The following is a 20411-nucleotide window of genomic DNA, read 5'->3' as shown; positions in this document are numbered from 1 at the left end:
ATGTCGCTCGATTGCCACATTGGTGGCCGTGGCTAACAGGTATCAAAGAGCTCAAAAGACAGCATCAAACAGACATTGAACGAGCTTGCTCCGCCGGGCATAGATCCCGCTGAGTAGAACCCTTCCTGATTATTCGCCATGGCCAAGCGCCTTCCGGCAATACAGGGACCAAAGATTCGATCCGAGGATGTACCGGCTGAGTCTGAGCAAAAATTCCCGCATGATACGTTTCCGCTTGGCGATATTGCGTTATCGTGGTCCAAGAAGCCCGGCGTGATTGGCATCAGCCACATAACAAAAGGAAAAGTCAAATTGTCTGGGGACCAAGGAATAGATATAGCTTGATGGCGGAGATTACTTCTCCGCTTTCGGACGTGCTCTAGTCCGCATGGTTTTTCTTCGGGCTGGCCGTCAGCCAAGCTCTGTATTACGAGGCTGTGCGGCTTGGAACTGGAGATCGCTCATCCCGTGTCCATATGGATTCTTGGACTTTTTATTTCTACACGCCTTAGTTTATCGCTCCCCCTCTTATCCAGGAGCCTACTTCCCCCAATGTCGCATTCTGACTCGTTGGGCCCACTCAAGAGATCTGGGCATGGCGACAGCTGGACCCTTATGCGTGTTGGGCTTCGTTTGATTGGATCTCCTCTTCTTGGGCCAGTCTTGAGCCTAAAGCTACTAGAACGTTGATCAAGCTGGGGATGGTGGAGGACGTTGCTTTTGTGCGGGGTGGCATGTCTGGGGTAAACGAGCTGGCAATGGCATACTATGTCGCAAGCTCGCAGAGGAAAGGGAAAGGGAAAAAGTATAAAGAGGCCATGACATGGCAGCCAGGAGGACTGAAAATCTAATTGCCTCTCTATCTTTCCCTTGTCCTTCTTTCTGCAGATACACGCCGCCATGTCTGAAAAGCAAGTCCTGGGCAGGGGTGATGAGAAGCCCGAGGCTTTGCACCGCGAAGACATCTTCAGCCATGAAAAGCAGCAGCAAACTGGCGATTACTCCGGCGCGCGCGAAAAGACTGACCCGGCCGAGATTCGCCTGGTGCGCAAGCTGGATATGTGGATCATGCCTACGCTCTGGTTGATGTACTGGCTGAACTATCTCGACCGTAACGCCATTGCCCTTGCGCGCCTGAACGATCTCGAAGAGGACCTTAACCTGTCCTCGTCCCAGTACCAGACCTGCGTGTCCATCCTATTTGTTGGATACATCCTGGGCCAAGTCCCCAGTAGTACGTACACCTTGACTCCTACCTCCAACAGAAGACCACCACTAAGCCTCATTACCCTCCAGACATGCTGATCACCCGCCTCCGCCCCTCCCTCTACATGTCCGGGGCTATGGCTGCCTGGGCCATTGTCAGTGCCCTCACAGCCTTAGCAAAGAACTTTACTGGCCTCCTGCTGGTGCGCTTTTTCCTCGGTATCACAGAGACCCCCTACTACCCCGGCGCCCTCTACATGATCTCCATCTTCTACACGCGCAAGGAAATTGCAACGCGCATTTCTATTCTCTACACAGGGAACATTCTGGCCACAGCGTTTGCCGGTCTGATCGCCGCAGGAATCTTCCACGGCATGGACAACCTTGGTGGCATTTCAGGCTGGCAGTGGCTCTTTATCCTGCAGGGCGCTGTGACCTTCGTTGTTGCTGTCGGAGCGGCATTCATCCTACCAAACGACCCACTACACACGCGCTGGCTTACACAGGAAGAACGGCAGCTCGCGCACGACCGCATCGTCGCTGATACTGTTGGTGCGCGGCACCAAACAAGCACATTTAGTGGACTCAAGGAAGCAGCGCGTGACCCACGTGTCTGGCTTTTTGCCTTCATGCAGCACATGCATCTTGCGGCTAATGGATTCAAGAACTTCTTCCCAACAGCTGTCGAGACGCTGGGATTCAATACAACCATCACGCTCGTTCTTACTTGTCCTCCCTACCTAATTGCCGGATTGATCTCCGTCTTCTGGTCCTGGAGCTCTGGGCGCTTCAATGAGCGCACATGGCATATCACTAGCGCCAAGGCAGTCGCCGTATTTGGCTTTGTGCTGGGCTGCGCGACGCTGAATACCGGTGCGAGATACTTTGCTATGGTGGTTTTCGCGATTGGGACTTATGCTGGTGTGTCAACCCGTACCTCTAGGGCAGTTCCAAACATACTAACCACTTTCCAATGCAGTAAACTCCATCATCCTCGGCTGGGTAAGCAGCACTTGCGGGCAAACCAAAGAGAAAAAAGCCTCGGCGCTGGCTATTGTCAACACCTGCGCGAATGTCTCGTTCATATGGACTCCGGTGCGTCCTCTCCTGCTCAGCCACTCCTCACTTTACCTTTGTTCCTACCTACATGTTATATATAGGACATGCTTCTAACAGTAACTCGGCATAGTATCTCTGGCCCTCTTCCGATGAACCGCGCTACACAATCGCTATGTCCTCGAGCGCTGCATTCTCAATCGCCTGTGCGGCCGGTGCCTGGATCATGAGGTTCTGGCTTATGAGTGCTAACCGCAAGATCCGGAGGAGTAATGATGAGTCGGTGTTGTTTTATGCTTACTAACTTTCATTACCGGCTTTCCCTCCATCTGCTAGGTAGCATTGCACAGCTAGGCTGAGCCTAGAGAAGTTTATTGGCTATATTCATGATGATAACGTCGGTATGGTTTCTGGTTGTACTTGGATTTACTGGAGAAAAACTTGAACCCCTGGACGCAGAACAACCTCTCTCTCACTCTCTCTCTCTCTCTCTCTTATTTCACTCTCACTTCACTCTCACTCACTCTCTGTCTCTCTTTCTCTTAAGGCTAGCGCATTCCAGCAACAGTTAAACCGAGGTTATTATATGAAGAGTCTTGTTTGTATTGATCTGCTACAAAAAGGCTCTGAACTCCTTCCTAGGGACCAGGCTCTCATGAACACCATTCCCAGTCTACTCTACTGACTTCTACGACCACGCTGTATCCTTTGCTGGTCCATTTCCAACGCCTTCCAGGACATTAGCCACATACTTCTCAATAATTGGCAGAAATTTGTAGAAATGAAACAACCCCCAACGGCGAAGTACAAGTTTGCTAGCCGCGGATCAGAATGTCCTGTTATTAGCAGGTGCTGGCTAGCGGAAATCGCATCCCAGCAGAGCCGGTAGTAATCTGGTCTCCGGTCATTGTCCAAAAGCTGAGGGAGACGGCCACGAACGGCAGCTATTAGATCCTCTTGGAGTCCTCTGGGGTTGTGGGACTGGTCCACTATAGGAACGGAGATCTCATGGCCGGTCGCGGTTCGGGCTGCGTTTTTGAATGAGGTAGTACTGGTGAATTTCAGTACTCCGGAGGATGTCGGTGGAATGACCTCGCCTATGCTTGTAAGTAGAGCACTGCAAAAATCCAAGAATGACCATACCTGACACCCGTAGACCAGCACCGGCAGGTTCGAATGCACCCCCTTCTCCGCATCAGAAAGTTGGAAATGAGCCATGCAGACGCCGGCAGTAGAGATCTGATTCTCAACTCGATCATTACGCTCAATACCCAGCGCATCTTCAAGTGAGGACATAAGCTTGCTCGTCCAAGCCCCTGTCGCCAATAGAACCTTGTCCGCCTGGAGTATACTTCCAGCCTCGGTTTCAACTCCCCGGTCGCCTGCCCCCTCCAAGAAAACAAGACGTGTCGCCTCTCCGGTCTCATACCTGATCCCCAGCTCCAAAGCCTTTCTCAGCATAAGCTCTAGTGCCCTTCCCGCATCAACACACCCAGCAGGCCAATCGAAATAGTACGATCCAAATGGCGCATAATCCGTCGTCTCCAGAACACCTCCCCACGCCCTTCGAACCTCATCCTCCTCCATATCAACAATCACGCTGTTATGCTTGCCAGCGCGGAAATTCTCCCTGATACGGTGCGCCAAATTGCTCCCTTCCTTGTCCATAGCGATCCACCCGGACTGCTGGTAAACACCTGCATCTGGATCTGCGTCGGGATTTTGAGACTGGAAGATCGGAAGCGTCTGCCAAGCTTTGATCGCCTCGAAGCCTAATTCCATATATAGTGGACTGGAATAGTCGGCGCGGATAATCTTGTTGATGTCGGCGGAATGCTGCAACCGTATTGGATGGAGGGTCTCGGGCAGCTCGGTCCAGAAGGATGATGCGAGAGGGGTCAGAAACTCGCTGGCTGAGATGGTAGGCCGTACTGACGCCGAAAATGCCTGCGCCGACTATGAGGATTGTTTTGTCGTCCATGGTGCGCTGAACCGAAGGGTTAGATGTGGTTGTGATGGATGAGGGGAGGGGTGATTGGTGTCCTATTAATGGCGTAGTTGGAGTACAATAGCATCAGATACGTAACAATAGCACGCACAACACAGTGATAAAAGTATAGATAGCCTACAATGCAACAGATCCAGAACTCAAAAGGTAATTTTATTGCCAGCCGTAAAACAACGAAGTTAAATGCAGGCAATGAGCACATGACACCCAAACATTATTTGACTTGCTGCCCCTCCTGTTCTTCCAACTTCCCAGCTTCAACCCCTAACCTTCCAAGTCGGGGATATCTCGTGGCCCCAGTCTACCATGGCGACCTCAGACCAAGAGTATTTTTGGTCCAGCAATATCCTCCTTCACGCCCTCGCATCCCAGGAACACCCCGACTCTAGCAGCAACAACCCAGCCCATTTGCAAACGCAAACACAACAGCCAATCTCAGACTCAGACAGAGACGCAATATTCCTACTATTTCACGATTACTTCCCTTCAAGGTTACCGCTGCCGTATGCGGGATTCGACGACCGAATTGCTGCTTTGCGTGCTGACGTCCACAAACGATGCTATCCAAGGAACTTGACGATAGTCGAGGAGGTGCATCAGTTTTTCCTGGAGTTGAGGTCCTTGCTTTCTGTTTCGAGGCATTCGCAAGGAGCTGCGAGCTACCTTAGGGACATGGATCTGCATTCTCAGGCGCAGGCGCAGGCTACGGTGCAGGTTGACGAGGTGGATCTCAATAGTGACAGTGAGAACTGGCCAGAGAGTCGGATCGATGACGAAGAAACGTACCAGACATCGAGATGGGAAGCTCGTCAGTCGAATGAATCACCCAGCACCGATAAAAGGGTTTCTAGGAGACCAGTAAAGGGTGACTGTACGATCTGCTTTGCTCCGTTGAAAAAAGATCAAACTTCTCCGTCACTAAATGAATACCAAAGCGAACCGAAGGACTTTGCCTTTGTCGATAACGAGCCAGGCGGTCGTGATCCTGATCCTGATACCTATGAGGATTATTATGACGAGGGCAACAATCAATATGGTGATAGTTCTGACGAGGACGAAGGAGACGACGGCGGCAACGACAGCAGCGGTCTCGTTTGGTGTAGAGATTTTTGCGGAACCAACTACCACTCCCAATGCTTTGCTCAGTGGATTCCGCAGTTCAAAAAGCGGCAAGATGTCAGCTGTCCTACATGTCGGAGACGCTGGAAATATTGGGGAGAGAGGAATGATTGATCGACTGGGCTGTTCCGGGGTTTCCTGGTTCCAGTGCCGAAATCATGGCTTCATGATTTCCCTGACATATGTACCGTACAGGAAGGACTTCTGTGTCGATGATGATGTGATTTATGGGCTCTGGATCTGATGAGAAATGTTATAACCGGGCCTTTTGCTTTTCTATCCGCTGTAGCCACGTAGCAATGGTCTCAAGGAGGCCATCGATCTCCTCCACCGTGTTTCCCGCGTGCAAGCATACGCGTACACGTTCTTTCCCTGCTGGAACGGTTGGCGGCATGATCGCACGGACGGTATATCCCCGCTCCTGGCATATGCTGGCGAGCACACGGGGCACACTGCTGCGAAAGGAAAATATGGGTGAATTCGTAAAATGTTCAACTTCAAAGGTCGACGAATCCTTGTGTTTGAGATTATCCAACCCCTTCCGGAAATAAGCAATCAGTTGTCCGAGTTTGTGCTGGAGCTGGAGATTTGTTAGCTTTCCGATACGCCCGTAATGAAGCGTTGCTTCATCAAGCGAAAGACCGTACCTGCTCAGTTTTCCCCTCAACGAGTAGTTCATAGGCAGCACGTATTGAAGCCAGAAAGGGAAATCCCAGGGCAGTGGTATAGATCAGGCTGCGAGCGTAATTGATCAGGTAGTCTCTAGTATCCGCACAACACAGTACGATTGCTAGCAAGACCGTCAATATCGGCACCTAAAACAATGCGCGAGACTTACCTCCATGACTAGCGAGTGCTTTGCCGAACGTATGTACCCGGACGAACATACGATCCTCCAGTCCCAACTCTTGGACTACACCAGAACCGCGTGGCCCAAAGACGCCGGTCGCATGCGCCTCATCCACAATGAAATATCCGTTACCGTAAGGGAGAAGCTGGTCCACGATCTCTATGAACTCATGAATAGGCGCAACGTCACCATCCATGCTGTAGACGGATTCAATGGCGATAAAAACGTTCCGACGGCCCTCGAGAAGTCGGGGATCTGTCGTGATTTCTGCTTGCAGTACAGCTCTCAGGCCATCGGGAGAACTATGAGGGAACTTTATACGCTTCCCTGCTCGTGAGAGCCGCATGCCCTCATGCGCGCTGGCATGGATGAGTTCATCGTACACGATCAGATCCCCGGGTTGCGGGATGCTCGAGAAGACGCCAACATTGGCATCATATCCGGAATTGAACAGTAGGCCACTCGGGGCATTGTGGAACGCGGCAATGAAATTCTCCAATTCTTCAGCATAGGCAGAATTGCCGTCTAGGAGGCGAGACCCTCCGCTGGCAAACGGGTGCAACGGCGGCGCTTGTTGCAAAATGTCCAGAAACCGCGCTCGATAGGCTGGCGATGCTGATAGCGACAAAAAGTCGTTTGATGAGAAATCAACGGAAGACGAAGGTAGAATCGTGAGTTTTCGACGGCACAGCTTGTCTTCCCTTCGGCGTAACGCCTCGCGCAGTGAGTCACGAAGGCATTTTGGAGAATCGCCCATCTGGACGACTGTGGTTCCAAGGCCAATGCTGCCAATAGGCGATTCAAATAGTTGGAGACAAGATTCAAGTAACCGTAAATTCGGAGGAGGATCAATGTTTTCCTTGGTGAGATTTTGCCAATATTAATGCTCCAGCTCAATCGCGCCCTCTCCAATCTCCACGAGTCTAGAACTTATTGATGTCGCCGCTGTATGGACCTGGAGACTTGGGGTAGAGCGATCACTGAATGAAGTAGTGCCTAATTTTCACTACATTAACACATCATACAGAGCAGCACAATTCAATTTGGCGGGGCTTGTTTTATCTGTTGGGATCAACCGGTGGGGGAATGGATCCGACGAGCGTGGCTGGGCCGCTGCCCGGTTGTGCCGTTGCAGTGACTCGGTGAGCAACGAATTGCAGTTCCCTAGGCAAGACAAAAGGCTTAACTCGGGGGCCTCGGCCTGGTTCCTGTCTCACTGCCTGTTCCTGCTAGAACGCCTAATAGAACGCCTAATGCAAGGGCTCGAGAGTCGAACCACGATCGGGTTTCGTTCCGCGGTAAAGCGTTGTAGCCTTCTGCAACCGAATCTGTCCGTCATCATTCCTCTTCCGATCACAGACTGGTGCCGAAAACCGCTTCTAACGTTCAGTTCGTGTTTCGGCTCTGTGATGCGTTAGCCTTTCACATTAGCGACTGGTTTCTGCTGTTTTGAAAGTCTAGATTCACCATCATGGCACCTGTTGGTGCCGCGCTCTGGCGCTCCCTCCGCGCCCACCAAGTTTACGGGGCCAACACTGACGTCGGCAAGACAATTGTATCAACAATTCTTTGCAATGCTGTCAATTGTCTGAAAACTCAAGGAAAGTCGGCGTTTTTGAAGCCGGTGTCGACGGGGCCATTGGATGAAGCGGATGACAGGTAAGGCCGGGATGTCGGCGAGGGAATCTTACCGACTCACGCGAACTCAGGCACCTGCAACGCCATGCTCCCAACACTTTGACAAAATGCCTCTACCAATTCGATGAACCCGTCAGCCCACATATCGCAGCTAAGACGTTCGCTGTCAGAAACCCAAATCTACTTCGTCCAACATAAACACACACTAACCTCGGCAGATTCCTCGAGATGACGAGATCCTTTCCTCTGTCCACAGGACCCTTTCCGACTGGGCCAGCGACGGAGTCGAGTTCGCTCTGGTAGAAACGGCCGGTGGTGTTCACTCGCCGGGCCCCAATGGGAACTCCCAGGCCGACCTCTACCGGCCTCTTCGGTTGCCCATCATCTTGGTCGCTGACTCCCGTCTTGGGGGAATTTCATCCTCTATATCCGCCTACGAGTCTCTCTTGCTTCGAGGATACGATGTCCACTCCGTCCTTCTATTCAAGGATGACTACTACCAGAATCATGAGTACTTGGGGAACTACTTCCGGGGCAAGAGCATACCGCTTGTCCCATTGCCTGCACCGCCTCGGCGTCCGCAAGAGCAAGACCCGGACTCGCGAGCTCGAGATCTAGAAGCGTTGGACAAGTATTACAGCTCAGTTGCAAAAGGCACGGATGTGATCTCGCTCCTAGATGAGCTCGTTTTGAAAAACAAGCAGCGTGTTGAATACCTCGAAGAGATGGCAAGCCGAGCACAGAAGACAATCTGGTATCCATTTACACAGCACCACGGCATGGCGGCAAAGGATATCACTCCCATCGATTCCGCATACGATGATTTCTTCCAGACCTACGTGACCGCGGATCGTTCGGCACAACAAGGCAGACTCCAGGCCACGTTTGACGGGTCCGCATCGTGGTGGACTCAGGGCCTCGGTCACGGAAATCCCGGCCTTGCTCTATCGGCTGCGTATGCCGCGGGACGTTACGGGCATGTAATGTTCCCCGGGAACATCCATGAGCCGGCTTTGGCGTTGGCGGAATCGCTCTTGAAGACTGTGGATAACCCTCGCCTACAGAAGGTCTTTTATACAGACAATGGCAGCACGGGGATGGAGGTAGCTCTCAAGATGGGTCTCCGCGCTGCGTGCGACCGATATGGCTGGGATGCGAGCAAAGAACAGATTAACATTCTAGGCCTCAAAGGGAGCTACCACGGCGACACGATCGGGGTTATGGACTGCTCAGAGCCGTCGACCTACAATCAAAGAGTCGAGTGGTACAGAGGCCGGGGTCACTGGTTTGATTTCCCTCTGGTAAAAATGTCCCAAGGGGTCTGGCAGGTCGAGGTCCCTGCAACACTGCAAGCGTCGCTTGGCGGGAACCAGCAGTTCTCATCACTGGATGCAGTATTTGATGTAGAAAGCAGGGTCCGCTCGGATGCTGGAGCGCGCTACAGGAAGTATATACTAGAGACCATTGAGCGCCTGGTTACTCAAGAAGGGAAGAAGTTTGGCGCCCTGATTATGGAACCTATCATTCTAGGAGCCGGCGGGATGCTCTTCTGGTCAGTATGGATCCCTTCTTACGGAAAAGTTACTGACGGATGACCGTTACAGTGATCCCCTGTTCCAGCGATGCCTCGCCGATGTCGTCCGCGGTAACCCACAGCTCTTCAACCGAGGCCGCTCGACAGAACCGCAGCCGCAGACCGACCTCTCGTGGTCCGGTCTCCCCGTCATCTTTGACGAGGTCTTCACGGGCCTCTACCGTCTTGGCCGTAAATCCTCTGCGTCATTTCTCGGTGTCAACCCAGACATTGCTGTCAACGCTAAGCTCCTTACCGGAGGCCTGGTGCCGCTCTGCACTACCCTAGCCAGCAACGAAATCTTCAACGCGTTTACAAGCCCGGAGAAGCGAGATGCGCTCTTGCATGGGCACAGCTACACCGCGCATGCGGTCGGGTGCCAAGTAGCCCTTGATTCCCTTCGGACGATGAACAATATGGATGAGAACGGATCCTGGAACGACTTCAAGAACGACTGGAAACAACCTCATGCCGGCGACACCGCCCGGGTCTGGAGCGTCTGGTCCCACAAGCTGCTCCACGACCTTTCCCACGCCGAATCCGTCGATGGTGTCTTCGCTATTGGTAGCGTTCTCAGCATCTCTCTAAAAGATGCAGAGGGTGCAGGTGAGTTCCCGACTCTCTCTCTACAACAATCCTCTCGCCGATTCTACCCGCTAACATGTGACACCTCCACTCGTTAGGCTATACATCCACTGCGGCTAAGGGCCTTCAGACAAGATTAGCGGCTGGTGGGCCGCAGTTTAACGTCCACTCTCGGGTCCTCGGGAATGTGCTTTACTTGATGTCAAGTGTGACGTCCAAGCAGGAGACACTGCGGACAATTGAGGGCATTCTGCGCGAGGCGCTGCTGTAACTTAACTCTAGCATGTACATGACTAAGCTGTACTCTGTATGTAAACAAGATCGTCTCACCGGCAACCGTAAAAAAAAGGTGTGGACATCGGACGGCCGGATAGGCAGGTGCGATCGTTTGAACCCTTGTAAAATCCAGCTCACCGAGTCACCGGGTCTCGATATGGAGCCAAGATTTACTATTGATGCCCGTTCTCGCTGGCTTGAGTCTGGATCTTACAGTGACACACTAGCCCAGGTTCACTGAGCTCCGGCATCGCAGGCCCGGCGACTATCTTCCCCGCTATTCGCCAGGAGCACCGACTTCCGAGGTTGTCCTGAACTCCTGGCCCTTAGTGAGTCTCCCGCAGATCTGCAATTTAGCACCTTGCTTTTTGCTGTCGAATCAGACTCAAGGGGATAAGATCAGGCACTGGGCTCGCTGAGTGGTCGGATCTGTTCTCCATCTGGAAATACGCGATCCACTTCCGTCAGTCGTTCACTCAAAATACGTAAGACCTCAGGACTTGCGTTGAACCAGCGTTGGGGTCAACACTCCGCAAAGGAAGAGTCCGTTTGCAGCGATAGCAAATAATTGTAGTTGAGATCAGGCAATGTGCTCAAATTTATTGGGCCAATAATAAATTACAAAGTTTACAAAAGTTCACTCTTGTAGCGGCTTCCCACCGACTTTCCACTCCTCTCCCAGGCCAATGACGATTTGCCCTTCTTCAGGTTCCTATTGTGGCCCAGGCTCCTCTCACCTGCATTTCCCCCTCCCGCCGCATACTTTTGATCACCCCTCGCTGTTTCCCGCAGTGTCACCTTGACACACTCCTCCAACCACCCGTCATCACTATGTCCGTCTCGTTTGCGCGGTCCCTTCCTAGGGCCTTCATAAGGTCATATGGCACCGTCCAGTCGTCGCCCACTGCCGCTTCCTTTGCGAGCAGAATCCCTCCGGCTCTCCAGGAGGCTGTTGCAGCCACTGCCCCGCGCACCAATTGGACTCGCGATGAAGTCCAGCAGATTTACGAGACCCCGTTGAATCAATTAACCTATGCTGCTGTATGTTTTGATTTGACTGCTGTTCTTAAATTTATTCTGTAGCGCGGATCTTTGCACGGATTGTCCGTCGGATTGAATGTTGACTCATCTTGAATAGGCCGCTGTCCACCGCCGCTTTCATGACCCGTCCGCAATCCAAATGTGCACATTGATGAACATCAAGACCGGTGGATGCAGTGAAGATTGCTCCTACTGTGCGCAGTCTTCTCGATACAGCACTGGCCTGAAGGCCACCAAAATGAGCCCCGTCGACGACGTCCTCGAGAAGGCGAGGATTGCCAAAGCGAACGGGAGCACGCGTTTCTGTATGGGAGCGGCGTGGCGTGACATGCGGGGTCGTAAGACGAGTCTGAAGAATGTCAAGCAGATGGTATCTGGCGTTCGGGAAATGGGAATGGAAGTCTGCGTCACACTAGGCATGATTGATGCTGATCAGGCTAAGGAGCTGAAAGATGCCGGTCTGACAGCCTACAACCACAACCTCGATACTTCGCGCGAATTCTACCCCACAATCATCACAACCCGATCGTACGACGAACGACTAAAGACCTTGTCCCATGTCCGTGATGCGGGCATCAACGTCTGCTCCGGTGGTATTCTAGGTCTTGGTGAAGCTGACTCTGACCGTATCGGTCTCATCCACACGGTTTCGTCGCTTCCCTCACACCCGGAGTCATTTCCCGTCAACGCCTTGGTTCCAATCAAGGGCACCCCGTTGGGTGATAGGAAAATGATCTCTTTCGATAAGCTCCTCCGCACTGTCGCAACTGCACGGATCGTCCTTCCCGCAACCATCGTCCGCCTCGCCGCCGGCCGCATCTCTCTCACAGAGGAGCAGCAGGTCGCCTGCTTCATGGCCGGTGCGAACGCTGTCTTCACTGGAGAGAAGATGTTGACGACTGACTGCAACGGCTGGGACGAGGACCGCGCCATGTTTGACCGATGGGGCTTCTACCCCATGCGCAGCTTTGAGAAAGAGACTAATGCTGCCTCCCCCCAGCAGCAGGTTGACTCTGTTGCCCACGAGTCCGAGAAGAACCCCGCTGCGCCGGCCGCAGAAGCCCTATGATAGGGCTCTACAACTACCCCACCCCCTCAGCTTGATACGTTTCTCTCCCTGTCCGTGATTGGTAGGGAAGCGATAGAGTCCTGCTAGTCTCAGTACAACTACATCCACATCAAAGAAATATTCTCATCAACATGTAGCTAGACGCTCCGGTACCTTGGCAAGAACGCAGGTGTGCAAGCGAGAACATGAATGACTCTTCGTAAAGCTGTTGCCTAGATGATCCCACATCTATTCCTTCTGGTCTCTGCCCTATATAGACCCGTTCGTCTCCTACCTTTGGCCTTTGAGATGGTTTACCACCACCACACCGGAAGCAACAAAGTGTGAGTATTGTTCCAAATCACTTTCATATCGGGTTCTATCCGTCTGCCCCTCGAGCATCCACAGCGTTCAGCACGGCGTGGGGTGCTGCATTCCTTACCCAATTCCAAATCGGGCAATCGTGATTCTATTGGCCCAGGAAAATCGCTCATACAACACATTCTGGAGACATATAGGGCCTCAATCCCTCGCCGTAGTGTTGTTGTACAAATTTCTCACATCCATTACTCTACACTTCAAAAAAGATTACGACTACGAATTAAAATGGAGTTACAACAGCATCAAGTTATACGAATGCGGTGGTATTTGCCAAATCTATCAACATCATTATTATGTCCATGAATGGGTAATATCAATCTATCCACGAAGTTCATACAGCATCTTGAGCAGTGAAGATGAGGAATTTTAAGGTCATCGACGCATTCAGGCATTTACAGCGCATAGTTGATCCCAGCCCGAAGGCGCGGGAGAAGTTGGCCTGAAGACAGCGAAGCTACAGCCTTAGCGATTAAGCTGTTGAGCTATGCTCAATGTCAAGAGCCAGGGATTTTGGATAGCTGCTATGGTAGCAAGCTTTCCATTGGAGTGCTCAAACGATAGACTGTTCCGCCTTGAAGTCTCCAGTAGCCTGGGTTTCCGAGCGGCTCATAGTCGTGTAGCGGCTGAAGTCCTGAGGACCACGGTACACGTCGACTTTGTTCCTATTTTGAACAGATTCGTGTCGAAAATAGATGCGTTTACACCACTTCCAGAGCTCGACACCGGCAAAGAAGAGGATTGCTTCCACGACAACAACGCCCCATTCCCAAGAGATTCCAGTATGCATGAAGACGACATCATTTATAACTGGAATATAGAGAACTGGGAAGGTTGTGACGAAGCCGAGCATCACACCGCAGAAGAGGAACTTGTTGCGCCAAACATCATGCATCCACTGAGTGAAGTACTTCTTGGAACCAGGCTGCATGCGGAAGAAGCTGCGGCGCATGTTGATCATCTCCCAGGCGAGGAACAGAGCAAACCAGGTCATACAGACGAAAGTCGTGGCACGGGCTCGGAAGACAGTGTCGCATTCCGGGCTATAATTGGCATTGCATCCGCGAGCAAGGTTTCCGTCGCCCCAGACATAGAGGACGAGCGAGAAGGCTGTTAAACAGAGAGCGGCCATCCACACTCCATACACTAACATGTCGACGATGATTTCCCAGGTGAAGATACCTTGTTTCTGTGATCTGTTAGCTTTGAATAGCAGAATTTGCGTGATTGCTAAGTACGTACGCTTTGTGGCGGCCGGTCCATGATATCAGGAGCGGCAATTTCCATTCCCAATCCCATATCAGGTGCGCCTGAGGTAATCATGATAATCCAGAGAATCTCAACGGGAGCAATAGGGAAGACCGACTGTCCAGCTTCGTCCTTGAACACTAAGCCGATCAGAAGGGTAAGTGCAAGACCAACGTTTTCCGCGAGCAGATGCAAGACGAATTTCTGAATATTATCGAAAATTCGGCGACCTTCTTCAATACCGTTGATGATTGAAGCGAAATTATCATCCGTGAGTACCAACTCTGATGCATCCTTTGCTACATCAGAGCCTGCCTCTCCCATCGCAATACCAACATCTGCCCGCTTTAAGGACGGGGAATCGTTGACACCGTCACCGGTCATGGCGGCGTAGCGGCCACGACGATGCAAAGCGTCAATCATACGGACCTTGGTTGTGGGTGCGCATCTAGCGATAACAAGGGGCAACGTGGGCAAGTCGTCGATCTCTTCATCCGTCAATTTGTCAAATTGACTGGCTGTCATGACCATCGCGTCTGCAACGTCTTTAGCAATCCCATCCATGTTGGCGGGGATGATACCGACTTGAGCGGCGATGGCTCGTGCGGTGCCAGGGTGATCGCCAGTAACCATGTGAACGGAGATTCCAGCTCGGTAACACTCTTCGATGGCGCCAGCTGTCTCAGGCCTAGGCGGATCGTAGAGGCCGACCAAGCCGCAGAGAACGAGATCCTTCTCGACTTCCTCGCGGGCCGGTACTTCTTCGCTGTTGGCGATAGGAGTATCAAATTCTCGACTAGCCAAGCACAAGACTCGAAGACCTTCCTTCGCCAGGGCTTCCATATTTTGCAGAATTTGGTTCTTGATATCTTCGCTCATGGGGATCGGATCTTCATTACGGGTCCAGAGAACGGTCGTGCAAGAATCGATGACTCGTTCCACAGCTCCTTTCGTGAATACCATTTGACGAGGACGCTTTTCAGAGTCGTCTTCCCGGGCGAAAATGACGGACATCTTCTTGACGGTCGAGTCAAAGGGGTACTCAGCCTTCTGTCGCCAGATCGGCTTTTCTCCCTTCGTCCAGCGTTCACGTCCCCAATTGAAGCGGTGTGCGAAGACCTGGATCGCGATGTCGGTTGGCTCCCCACGAGCCTGCCATTCGTTTCCTTCAGACTTGTGGACAACCGCAAGATTTGCCATGGAGGCCACATTGAGATAGTCCTCCAGGATCTTGTTATCCTTGATGAGATCAGCCGGATCTGCAGGGTCTCCTCGCGCATCGCGCTTAAGCTTAACAGGGGAATCAGGCAAGAGGCTAAGTTCACCCTCGGTAGGATCCAACGGGTTATTGGAAGATCCAACTGAATACGTTCCCAGAGATGGGATCCACGCCCTTTTGGCGACCATCTTTCCCTGGGTAAGAGTTCCAGTTTTGTCTGAGCAGATGTTAGTCACAGCACCAAGAGCCTCTAGGGAATCAAGTCTCCGGACAATGACATGTCTCTCAACCATCTGCTTTGTTCCCACCGCCATTGTGATTGTCAAGACAACCACCAGGCAAGCAGGAATCATCGCAAGTCCAGTAGCGACTGCATAGATAATAACTTCCTTGTCGTTGCGCATTTCGTTGGCGCCCATGACAACAATTGCGAACACGACAGCAATTCCAAAGAGAAGCAAAGCCAGCTTGGAAAGTTTACGTTGCAGCGGTGTTCCGACGTTAATGCCCAGGAACCGACCAACAGCATCCGTGGCAGTCAGGGTCCAAGCCTGCACGTACCAACGCTTCTTGGTCTCGCCTCCGGGGCCACGCTTAACTGGACGTCTTTTAGAGTCGTTTGCGTGAAGAGCAGCAGCAATAGCACCAATTTCAGTCTTCATTCCTGTGCCGACGACAACTCCACGTGCCCGTCCTCGGGTAACTGTTGAGGAGCTATATGCGATATTAAGGCGGTCACCGGGGCCGGTGTCTTCAGCAAAGGTCACATCGACCTCTTTCTGCACGGGCAGCGATTCGCCGGTCAACAACGCCTCGTCTGTTTCGAAGTTCATGGCATCCACAAGTCTGTTTGATATTAGTCCAACCCTGCGTCGAGTAGGTGAAAGATAACATACCTAACATCAGCCGGGACAGTGTCTCCAACTTTAAGTTCAATCATGTCTCCAGGGACGATTTCGGTAGCAGGGATAGTGTTCGTTTTGCCATCGCGCGTGGCTACACCGGTGGGTGAACTCAGGTTCCGAAGAGAGTCCATGGTCTTCTCAGCGGCATAGTCCTGATACACGCCTACCACAATGTTGAGTCCGATAACGGCGCCAATAACACCACCTTCAATCCAGGACTCGATCCCGAAACTAACGGCCATTGCGATGATAAGGACCTACCAGAACGTTAGTCAACTAAAACAAAGCGACGCTAGGCTTAAGGGAGAGAAACAACTAACCAGCATCATCGCATTGGCAATCTGTCTAATAACAATTTTCGCAAGCGAAACACCTTCACCACCTTCGAGTTCATTGGGTCCAAACAGCTCCAGCCGCTTCTTCGCTTCAGCGGCAGTGAGACCCTCCTCCGAGTTCACTTTGAGTTCGCGCAATATTTCATCGGGTGAGAGAGTATGTGCCGGCCGGGATAAGGGCTGCACATGCCCCTTCTGTTCGGTCTTCTCTCCCATGTCGTTTGTGTTATTCGAAGTTTTGTTCTGACGTTACTACTATGGTGTCTTTTAGGGAGGCTCCATATAGATCGTGTCATCCAAGGAATGCGAGTCCATGCACAAGAAGGACAGGGCCCGAATTGATACTGAGTGATAATGAAGATCTAGATTCTAGATTCTACAGTGCAAAGAGATATCTGGAAAGCTGGGCGATGGCACTCTATTTAAATCTAAGTCGGCTATGACGACAGCGACAAAGGTATTCAGAGGCGATAAAACACTCTCCACTATGGAACCCGGATCCGAACAACGCCAAGGCTTGGTATTTTGTGGTTGGCGATATCTCGGACTGTTTGAGCAGCGAAGAGAATGACGCATACGACTCGAGAAAGCCAGGTGAGGCCGCAGAGTCTTGGCAAATGCGTCTCTAAGCGAACCAGCGGCAAGGACAGATCCGTTCCCGCCTGTGATTCGTCGATAGCGGTTGTGGGTCCGGCGGAGGGCCAAGAGCAGCGCGGGAGCCTTGGCGCTCGGCGCGTCTGGGCCAGCCTGGGAGATTTCAACGCCTAGGATTGGTGCTCTTGGGACGCACCTTGGCTGCCTGCAGCCTTGAGGGGCTGGAAACCGGGTGGCAAGTCTAAATTCAGCCCATTGCCCTTCAAAACGGCGCTGCATCCCAGCAAGAACCACTCGTGAATGGACGTCACCCCCACTATAGGGAACTCAGGCGTCTCACATCATCAGTTTCCAAGTCTCGACCCTTTAGATGCGAATGCAAACGCAGTGCTATTCTAGCCGGTTCAGCCGATTATCTCCCCCACGTTGCATTGCGCCGTCTCATTGGATATGCCGCTTTGCTAGTTTCAGTCGTTTTCGTATCTCGCACGCCCGGTGGCTCCGAACTAGATAGGACAGACTCGCACGCAACAAAACACAACGCACTATGGCAGGGAGCCCGACGAGCAGGAATTTAATCGCCGTCATTATTGGAGCCGTGCTGCTGTTTGGCGCCATCAGCGTACTTCCGATGTACGTTTGTTTCCATATCATTCCCTATCTCACACTACGGTTCCCTCTGCTCCTCCCCCTCCCCTCCTTCCACCCATCTGGCCCTGATACGGCGATACCACCCCGCCGCATCACGGAATATTCCATGGATTTCTACTTCCAGGCCAAGTCCAATCCATGGGAACAGATCACACCATCCCTCATTACCCCATACCATACCCCTGTTCCTGACTGGAGCACGCGACACAGACACGGACACCCACTAACCGGATCAAATATCCATGCAGCGTCATTATGCGCCGGCATCGTCGCAGGGCAACAGAAAGACATACAGACGAGCTCCGTGCTCTCCAGGCCAACGGCTGTATGCGCCAGGTCACCGTGCAAAGATGGCTGGACCAGCAACGCCCCACCCCCAATATCATCGAGCAATATGCAGGCGAATCATGGTAAGGCTTTCCGTTTGTTCCGTCCTCTCTCTCTCCAAACTCTCGAGGCTCCTCTTGCTGTGCCCGGCAGTCTTGGCGTCGCATCCCCAGATGCGGGGACAGGGCTGGATTTAGTGCCGCTTGGCGGACTCCCATCTAAACCTTACGGGGCCAGGATTGATCCTCCTCCCCTCCTTCCCAGCGCTGATCCGCGCTAGATTATGTGTTAATGAAATGAAATAGTCCGATCCTTTGCTTGCTAACTGGATGAAGCTGACGCTGACGCTCCCTTCTAGCCCCATCTGTCTCACGTCTCTACTTGCACCGTCCACCTTAGCTGCGTCGGCATCCATATCCATGTCCAGCTCCACTGTGCAAACCCTACCACAATGTCAGCAGCATATACCTCCTCGTCCAAGTCCTCCCGAAACAGCACACATAACACATCCGCACTCACATTCCGAACCCTGCATACCATCAGCAAACAATGACGAGAGGAGTACCCGGCCCGGGTCCCGGTCCCTTTGGAACCTACATCTCAGTCGAGGTCCTAGCTGCGAAACAAGATCGCACACGAACGCAAGCACCAACACCTCGGGCTCGCTCGGCCACCGAGGCGTGCTGATCCTCACGCGATGCAATCACGTCTTCCACACGGCATGTTTAGCATCATGGTTTGAGTATCTTCGGGTTCAGTCCCATGCGCAATGTCAGTACAGATGCCCAATTTGTAAGGACTTGCTTGGTTCTACTTGAAAGTCTCTTCTCTACATGTTACCTGTCAGATACCCAGTTGCGATATCCTAGCTATTTTCTATGGAGTATGAATTGAGTCGGGCTAGGCTCGGCTCGGCTGGGCTGGCCCCCAGACTTGGCATTTTTATCTATAGTATTCGAATTTTTTTTTATTTGGGCTAGTTCTTTTTTATACAGAGTATGTTCAATTTGGTAGAAGGTGAACAAGACAGCTGTGCATATTCCTAAGCAATTTTACGATCAGTCTCCGTCTTTAGGGTGCCTTGAAGCGAGACGAACGGTGACTCTGAACCCGTGTCCGATCTGAACACAGGATTAGATTGGCCAAGACCGCGACCCATGGACGACTACATCATCGAGAACAACCCCACAGTTACGGACAGGCCTATCGCATCATCGGTCAAAGACTTTCCCGTTTCGGTTTCTGGCGAGGTTCCGTGTTCCGAGGAGATAGCGGCTTTTGCTTAACGTCACTATGTGTAGTATTTACAGACTGAAAGGACGAATAACGGGGTTAGTTCGGAGTCATCCCAAACTATCGCTTTGAGGGTTAGGAGACTTGCTAGGCTGGGCGACGGCGGTGCTGATGCTGATTCCCTCCTCTCATGCTTGTTTGATCTTCTTGATCTTCCCGTTACTAACTGCCGGTCCTTTGGCTGCTCTAGGTTGGGCTCTGCGGTGAGACGTCGATTCATCCTTCAGGACGTGCATGGTCAAGGCCCAAGGTTTAGGATTCAGGGTCCAAGGTCCAGGATCCGGGGTCTAGGATCCGGGGATGGGGTCGGGGTTGGGGTTGGTCGTGCATGTTTGCCTTGGTTTGCTTGAAGGATTCATGTAGAGTTCGAGCCATGTGATTATGTTTTTGAGCATATACTGCAAGTATATCTCTTGCTGCATTCCTTCGAACTCAACTTAAGTGTAGATGACAATGAGCGAGAATGAGCCTGGCATGGGCAGTATGCGGATCGAAGATGGATGGTGTAGCGTGGTGGGCTGTAGTCGAGGTCCGCGTTGTGGTTCGGCGCCTTGTCGGGCTACTAGTGGCCTACCCCATGTACTTCGTATGCAGGTTCTAGTCATAATCCCGCAATGCCAAACCCCCACGTTCAGTTCAGTTCCTGACTGCATTTTCGAACATTCTAAGAAGAAAGAGTTTTTTTGGCCGGTTGGACGTTCTCAGGCGCACTGCGTATAGGCAAACTCCCCAAATATGAGGGATTTATCCAATCCCGTGGCTGTTTCTTTCGTAGTGGTTGGATGCACGACGCTCAGGCATTTCAGTTCAAACGCAAACACAAAGAAAGCACGGGTGTCACTCGGGATTGGGTCATCCAATCGATGAACTGGGTAAATAGTTGTCCGAGCTCCTGTGCTGTCCGCGTATTGATGTCCAATCCTGGACTGCAGTTCGAGCTTGCATTTTTAGCAGTGACACGCCAATCAATGCGGAGGTCTGGGGTCGGTTGAGGCCCGGTCGAGTTGAGCTCCAGGCCCGATCGGGAATCGTCAACGTAAGGAACAGCCGCGCCAGGCGAC

The 20411-nt window shown here is 52.2% G+C and overlaps 9 protein-coding genes across 9 annotated transcripts; 5 read left to right on the top strand and 4 right to left on the bottom strand.

The window, feature by feature from the left end:
- Positions 1-900: 900 nt before the first annotated feature.
- BDW70DRAFT_157621 (major facilitator superfamily domain-containing protein) lies at positions 901-2566 on the top strand (the record flags this gene model as incomplete). The annotated part of the gene is made up of 4 exons (XM_073740384.1): positions 901-1234; positions 1297-2127; positions 2186-2301; positions 2396-2566. 4 exons carry the CDS (start codon positions 901-903, stop codon positions 2564-2566), a joined length of 1452 nt encoding a protein of 483 aa, XP_073598415.1.
- A 384-nt stretch (positions 2567-2950) lies between these two features.
- Positions 2951-4473, bottom strand: BDW70DRAFT_165704 (NAD(P)/FAD-dependent oxidoreductase; the record flags this gene model as incomplete). Its single annotated transcript, XM_073741809.1, has 4 exons — positions 4106-4473; positions 3406-4026; positions 3061-3354; positions 2951-3016 (listed from the first exon to the last, which is right to left on the bottom strand). The coding sequence occupies exons 1-4, from the start codon at positions 4241-4243 to the stop codon at positions 2951-2953; spliced, it is 1119 nt and encodes a 372-aa protein (XP_073598414.1). The 5' UTR covers positions 4244-4473.
- Positions 4474-4521: 48 nt separating this feature from the next.
- BDW70DRAFT_7705 (uncharacterized protein) lies at positions 4522-5820 on the top strand. The gene has a single exon (XM_073744813.1). It carries the CDS (start codon positions 4577-4579, stop codon positions 5501-5503), a length of 927 nt encoding a protein of 308 aa, XP_073598413.1. The 5' UTR covers positions 4522-4576; the 3' UTR covers positions 5504-5820.
- Positions 5573-7429, bottom strand: BDW70DRAFT_165702 (aminotransferase class I/II-fold pyridoxal phosphate-dependent enzyme). The gene is made up of 3 exons (XM_073741808.1): positions 6228-7429; positions 6037-6179; positions 5573-5969 (listed from the first exon to the last, which is right to left on the bottom strand). The coding sequence occupies exons 1-3, from the start codon at positions 6994-6996 to the stop codon at positions 5643-5645; spliced, it is 1239 nt and encodes a 412-aa protein (XP_073598412.1). The 5' UTR covers positions 6997-7429; the 3' UTR covers positions 5573-5642.
- A 281-nt stretch (positions 7430-7710) lies between these two features.
- Positions 7711-10306, top strand: bioDA (adenosylmethionine-8-amino-7-oxononanoate aminotransferase; the record flags this gene model as incomplete). Its single annotated transcript, XM_073740383.1, has 5 exons — positions 7711-7898; positions 7949-8042; positions 8096-9429; positions 9482-10056; positions 10134-10306. The coding sequence occupies 5 exons, from the start codon at positions 7711-7713 to the stop codon at positions 10304-10306; spliced, it is 2364 nt and encodes a 787-aa protein (XP_073598411.1).
- A 707-nt stretch (positions 10307-11013) lies between these two features.
- On the top strand, positions 11014-12736 carry BDW70DRAFT_131166 (biotin synthase). The gene is made up of 2 exons (XM_073735940.1): positions 11014-11352; positions 11450-12736. The coding sequence occupies exons 1-2, from the start codon at positions 11143-11145 to the stop codon at positions 12419-12421; spliced, it is 1182 nt and encodes a 393-aa protein (XP_073598410.1). The 5' UTR covers positions 11014-11142; the 3' UTR covers positions 12422-12736.
- Positions 12737-13331: 595 nt separating this feature from the next.
- Positions 13332-16701, bottom strand: BDW70DRAFT_148393 (cation-translocating P-type ATPase; the record flags this gene model as incomplete). The annotated part of the gene is made up of 4 exons (XM_073738859.1): positions 13332-13967; positions 14021-16091; positions 16142-16407; positions 16471-16701. The coding sequence occupies 4 exons, from the start codon at positions 16699-16701 to the stop codon at positions 13332-13334; spliced, it is 3204 nt and encodes a 1067-aa protein (XP_073598409.1).
- A 92-nt stretch (positions 16702-16793) lies between these two features.
- Positions 16794-17589, bottom strand: BDW70DRAFT_7572 (uncharacterized protein). Its single transcript, XM_073744778.1, has one exon. It carries the CDS (start codon positions 17356-17358, stop codon positions 16855-16857), a length of 504 nt encoding a protein of 167 aa, XP_073598408.1. The 5' UTR covers positions 17359-17589; the 3' UTR covers positions 16794-16854.
- A 529-nt stretch (positions 17590-18118) lies between these two features.
- BDW70DRAFT_131143 (RING finger protein) lies at positions 18119-19060 on the top strand. The gene is made up of 2 exons (XM_073735939.1): positions 18119-18140; positions 18393-19060. The coding sequence occupies exons 1-2, from the start codon at positions 18138-18140 to the stop codon at positions 18873-18875; spliced, it is 486 nt and encodes a 161-aa protein (XP_073598407.1). The 5' UTR covers positions 18119-18137; the 3' UTR covers positions 18876-19060.
- The last annotated feature ends 1351 nt before the right edge of the window (positions 19061-20411 follow it).

This window comes from Aspergillus foveolatus (assembly GCF_047715535.1).
Source record: "Aspergillus foveolatus strain CBS 279.81 unplaced genomic scaffold BDW70scaffold_10, whole genome shotgun sequence".
Lineage (NCBI taxonomy): Eukaryota > Fungi > Ascomycota > Eurotiomycetes > Eurotiales > Aspergillaceae > Aspergillus > Aspergillus foveolatus.
This window is presented reverse-complemented; position numbering and strand designations above follow the sequence as displayed.

Excerpts from the sequence above, each read along its gene's own strand:
- BDW70DRAFT_7705 (XM_073744813.1), top strand. The coding sequence starts at position 4,577 with ATGGCGACCTCAGACCAAGAGTATTTTTGGTCCAGCAATATCCTCCTT.
- BDW70DRAFT_165702 (XM_073741808.1), bottom strand. The coding sequence starts at position 6,996 with ATGGGCGATTCTCCAAAATGCCTTCGTGACTCACTGCGCGAGGCGTTA. Across the intron at positions 6,180-6,227 it reads AGCACTCGCTAGTCATGGAG|CAATCGTACTGTGTTGTGCG; the intron begins GTAAGTCTCGCG and ends CGGTCTTGCTAG. Across the intron at positions 5,970-6,036 it reads TTGAGGGGAAAACTGAGCAG|CTCCAGCACAAACTCGGACA; the intron begins GTACGGTCTTTC and ends ACAAATCTCCAG.
- BDW70DRAFT_131166 (XM_073735940.1), top strand. The coding sequence starts at position 11,143 with ATGTCCGTCTCGTTTGCGCGGTCCCTTCCTAGGGCCTTCATAAGGTCA. Across the intron at positions 11,353-11,449 it reads ATCAATTAACCTATGCTGCT|GCCGCTGTCCACCGCCGCTT; the intron begins GTATGTTTTGAT and ends CATCTTGAATAG.
- BDW70DRAFT_7572 (XM_073744778.1), bottom strand. The coding sequence starts at position 17,358 with ATGCAGCGCCGTTTTGAAGGGCAATGGGCTGAATTTAGACTTGCCACC.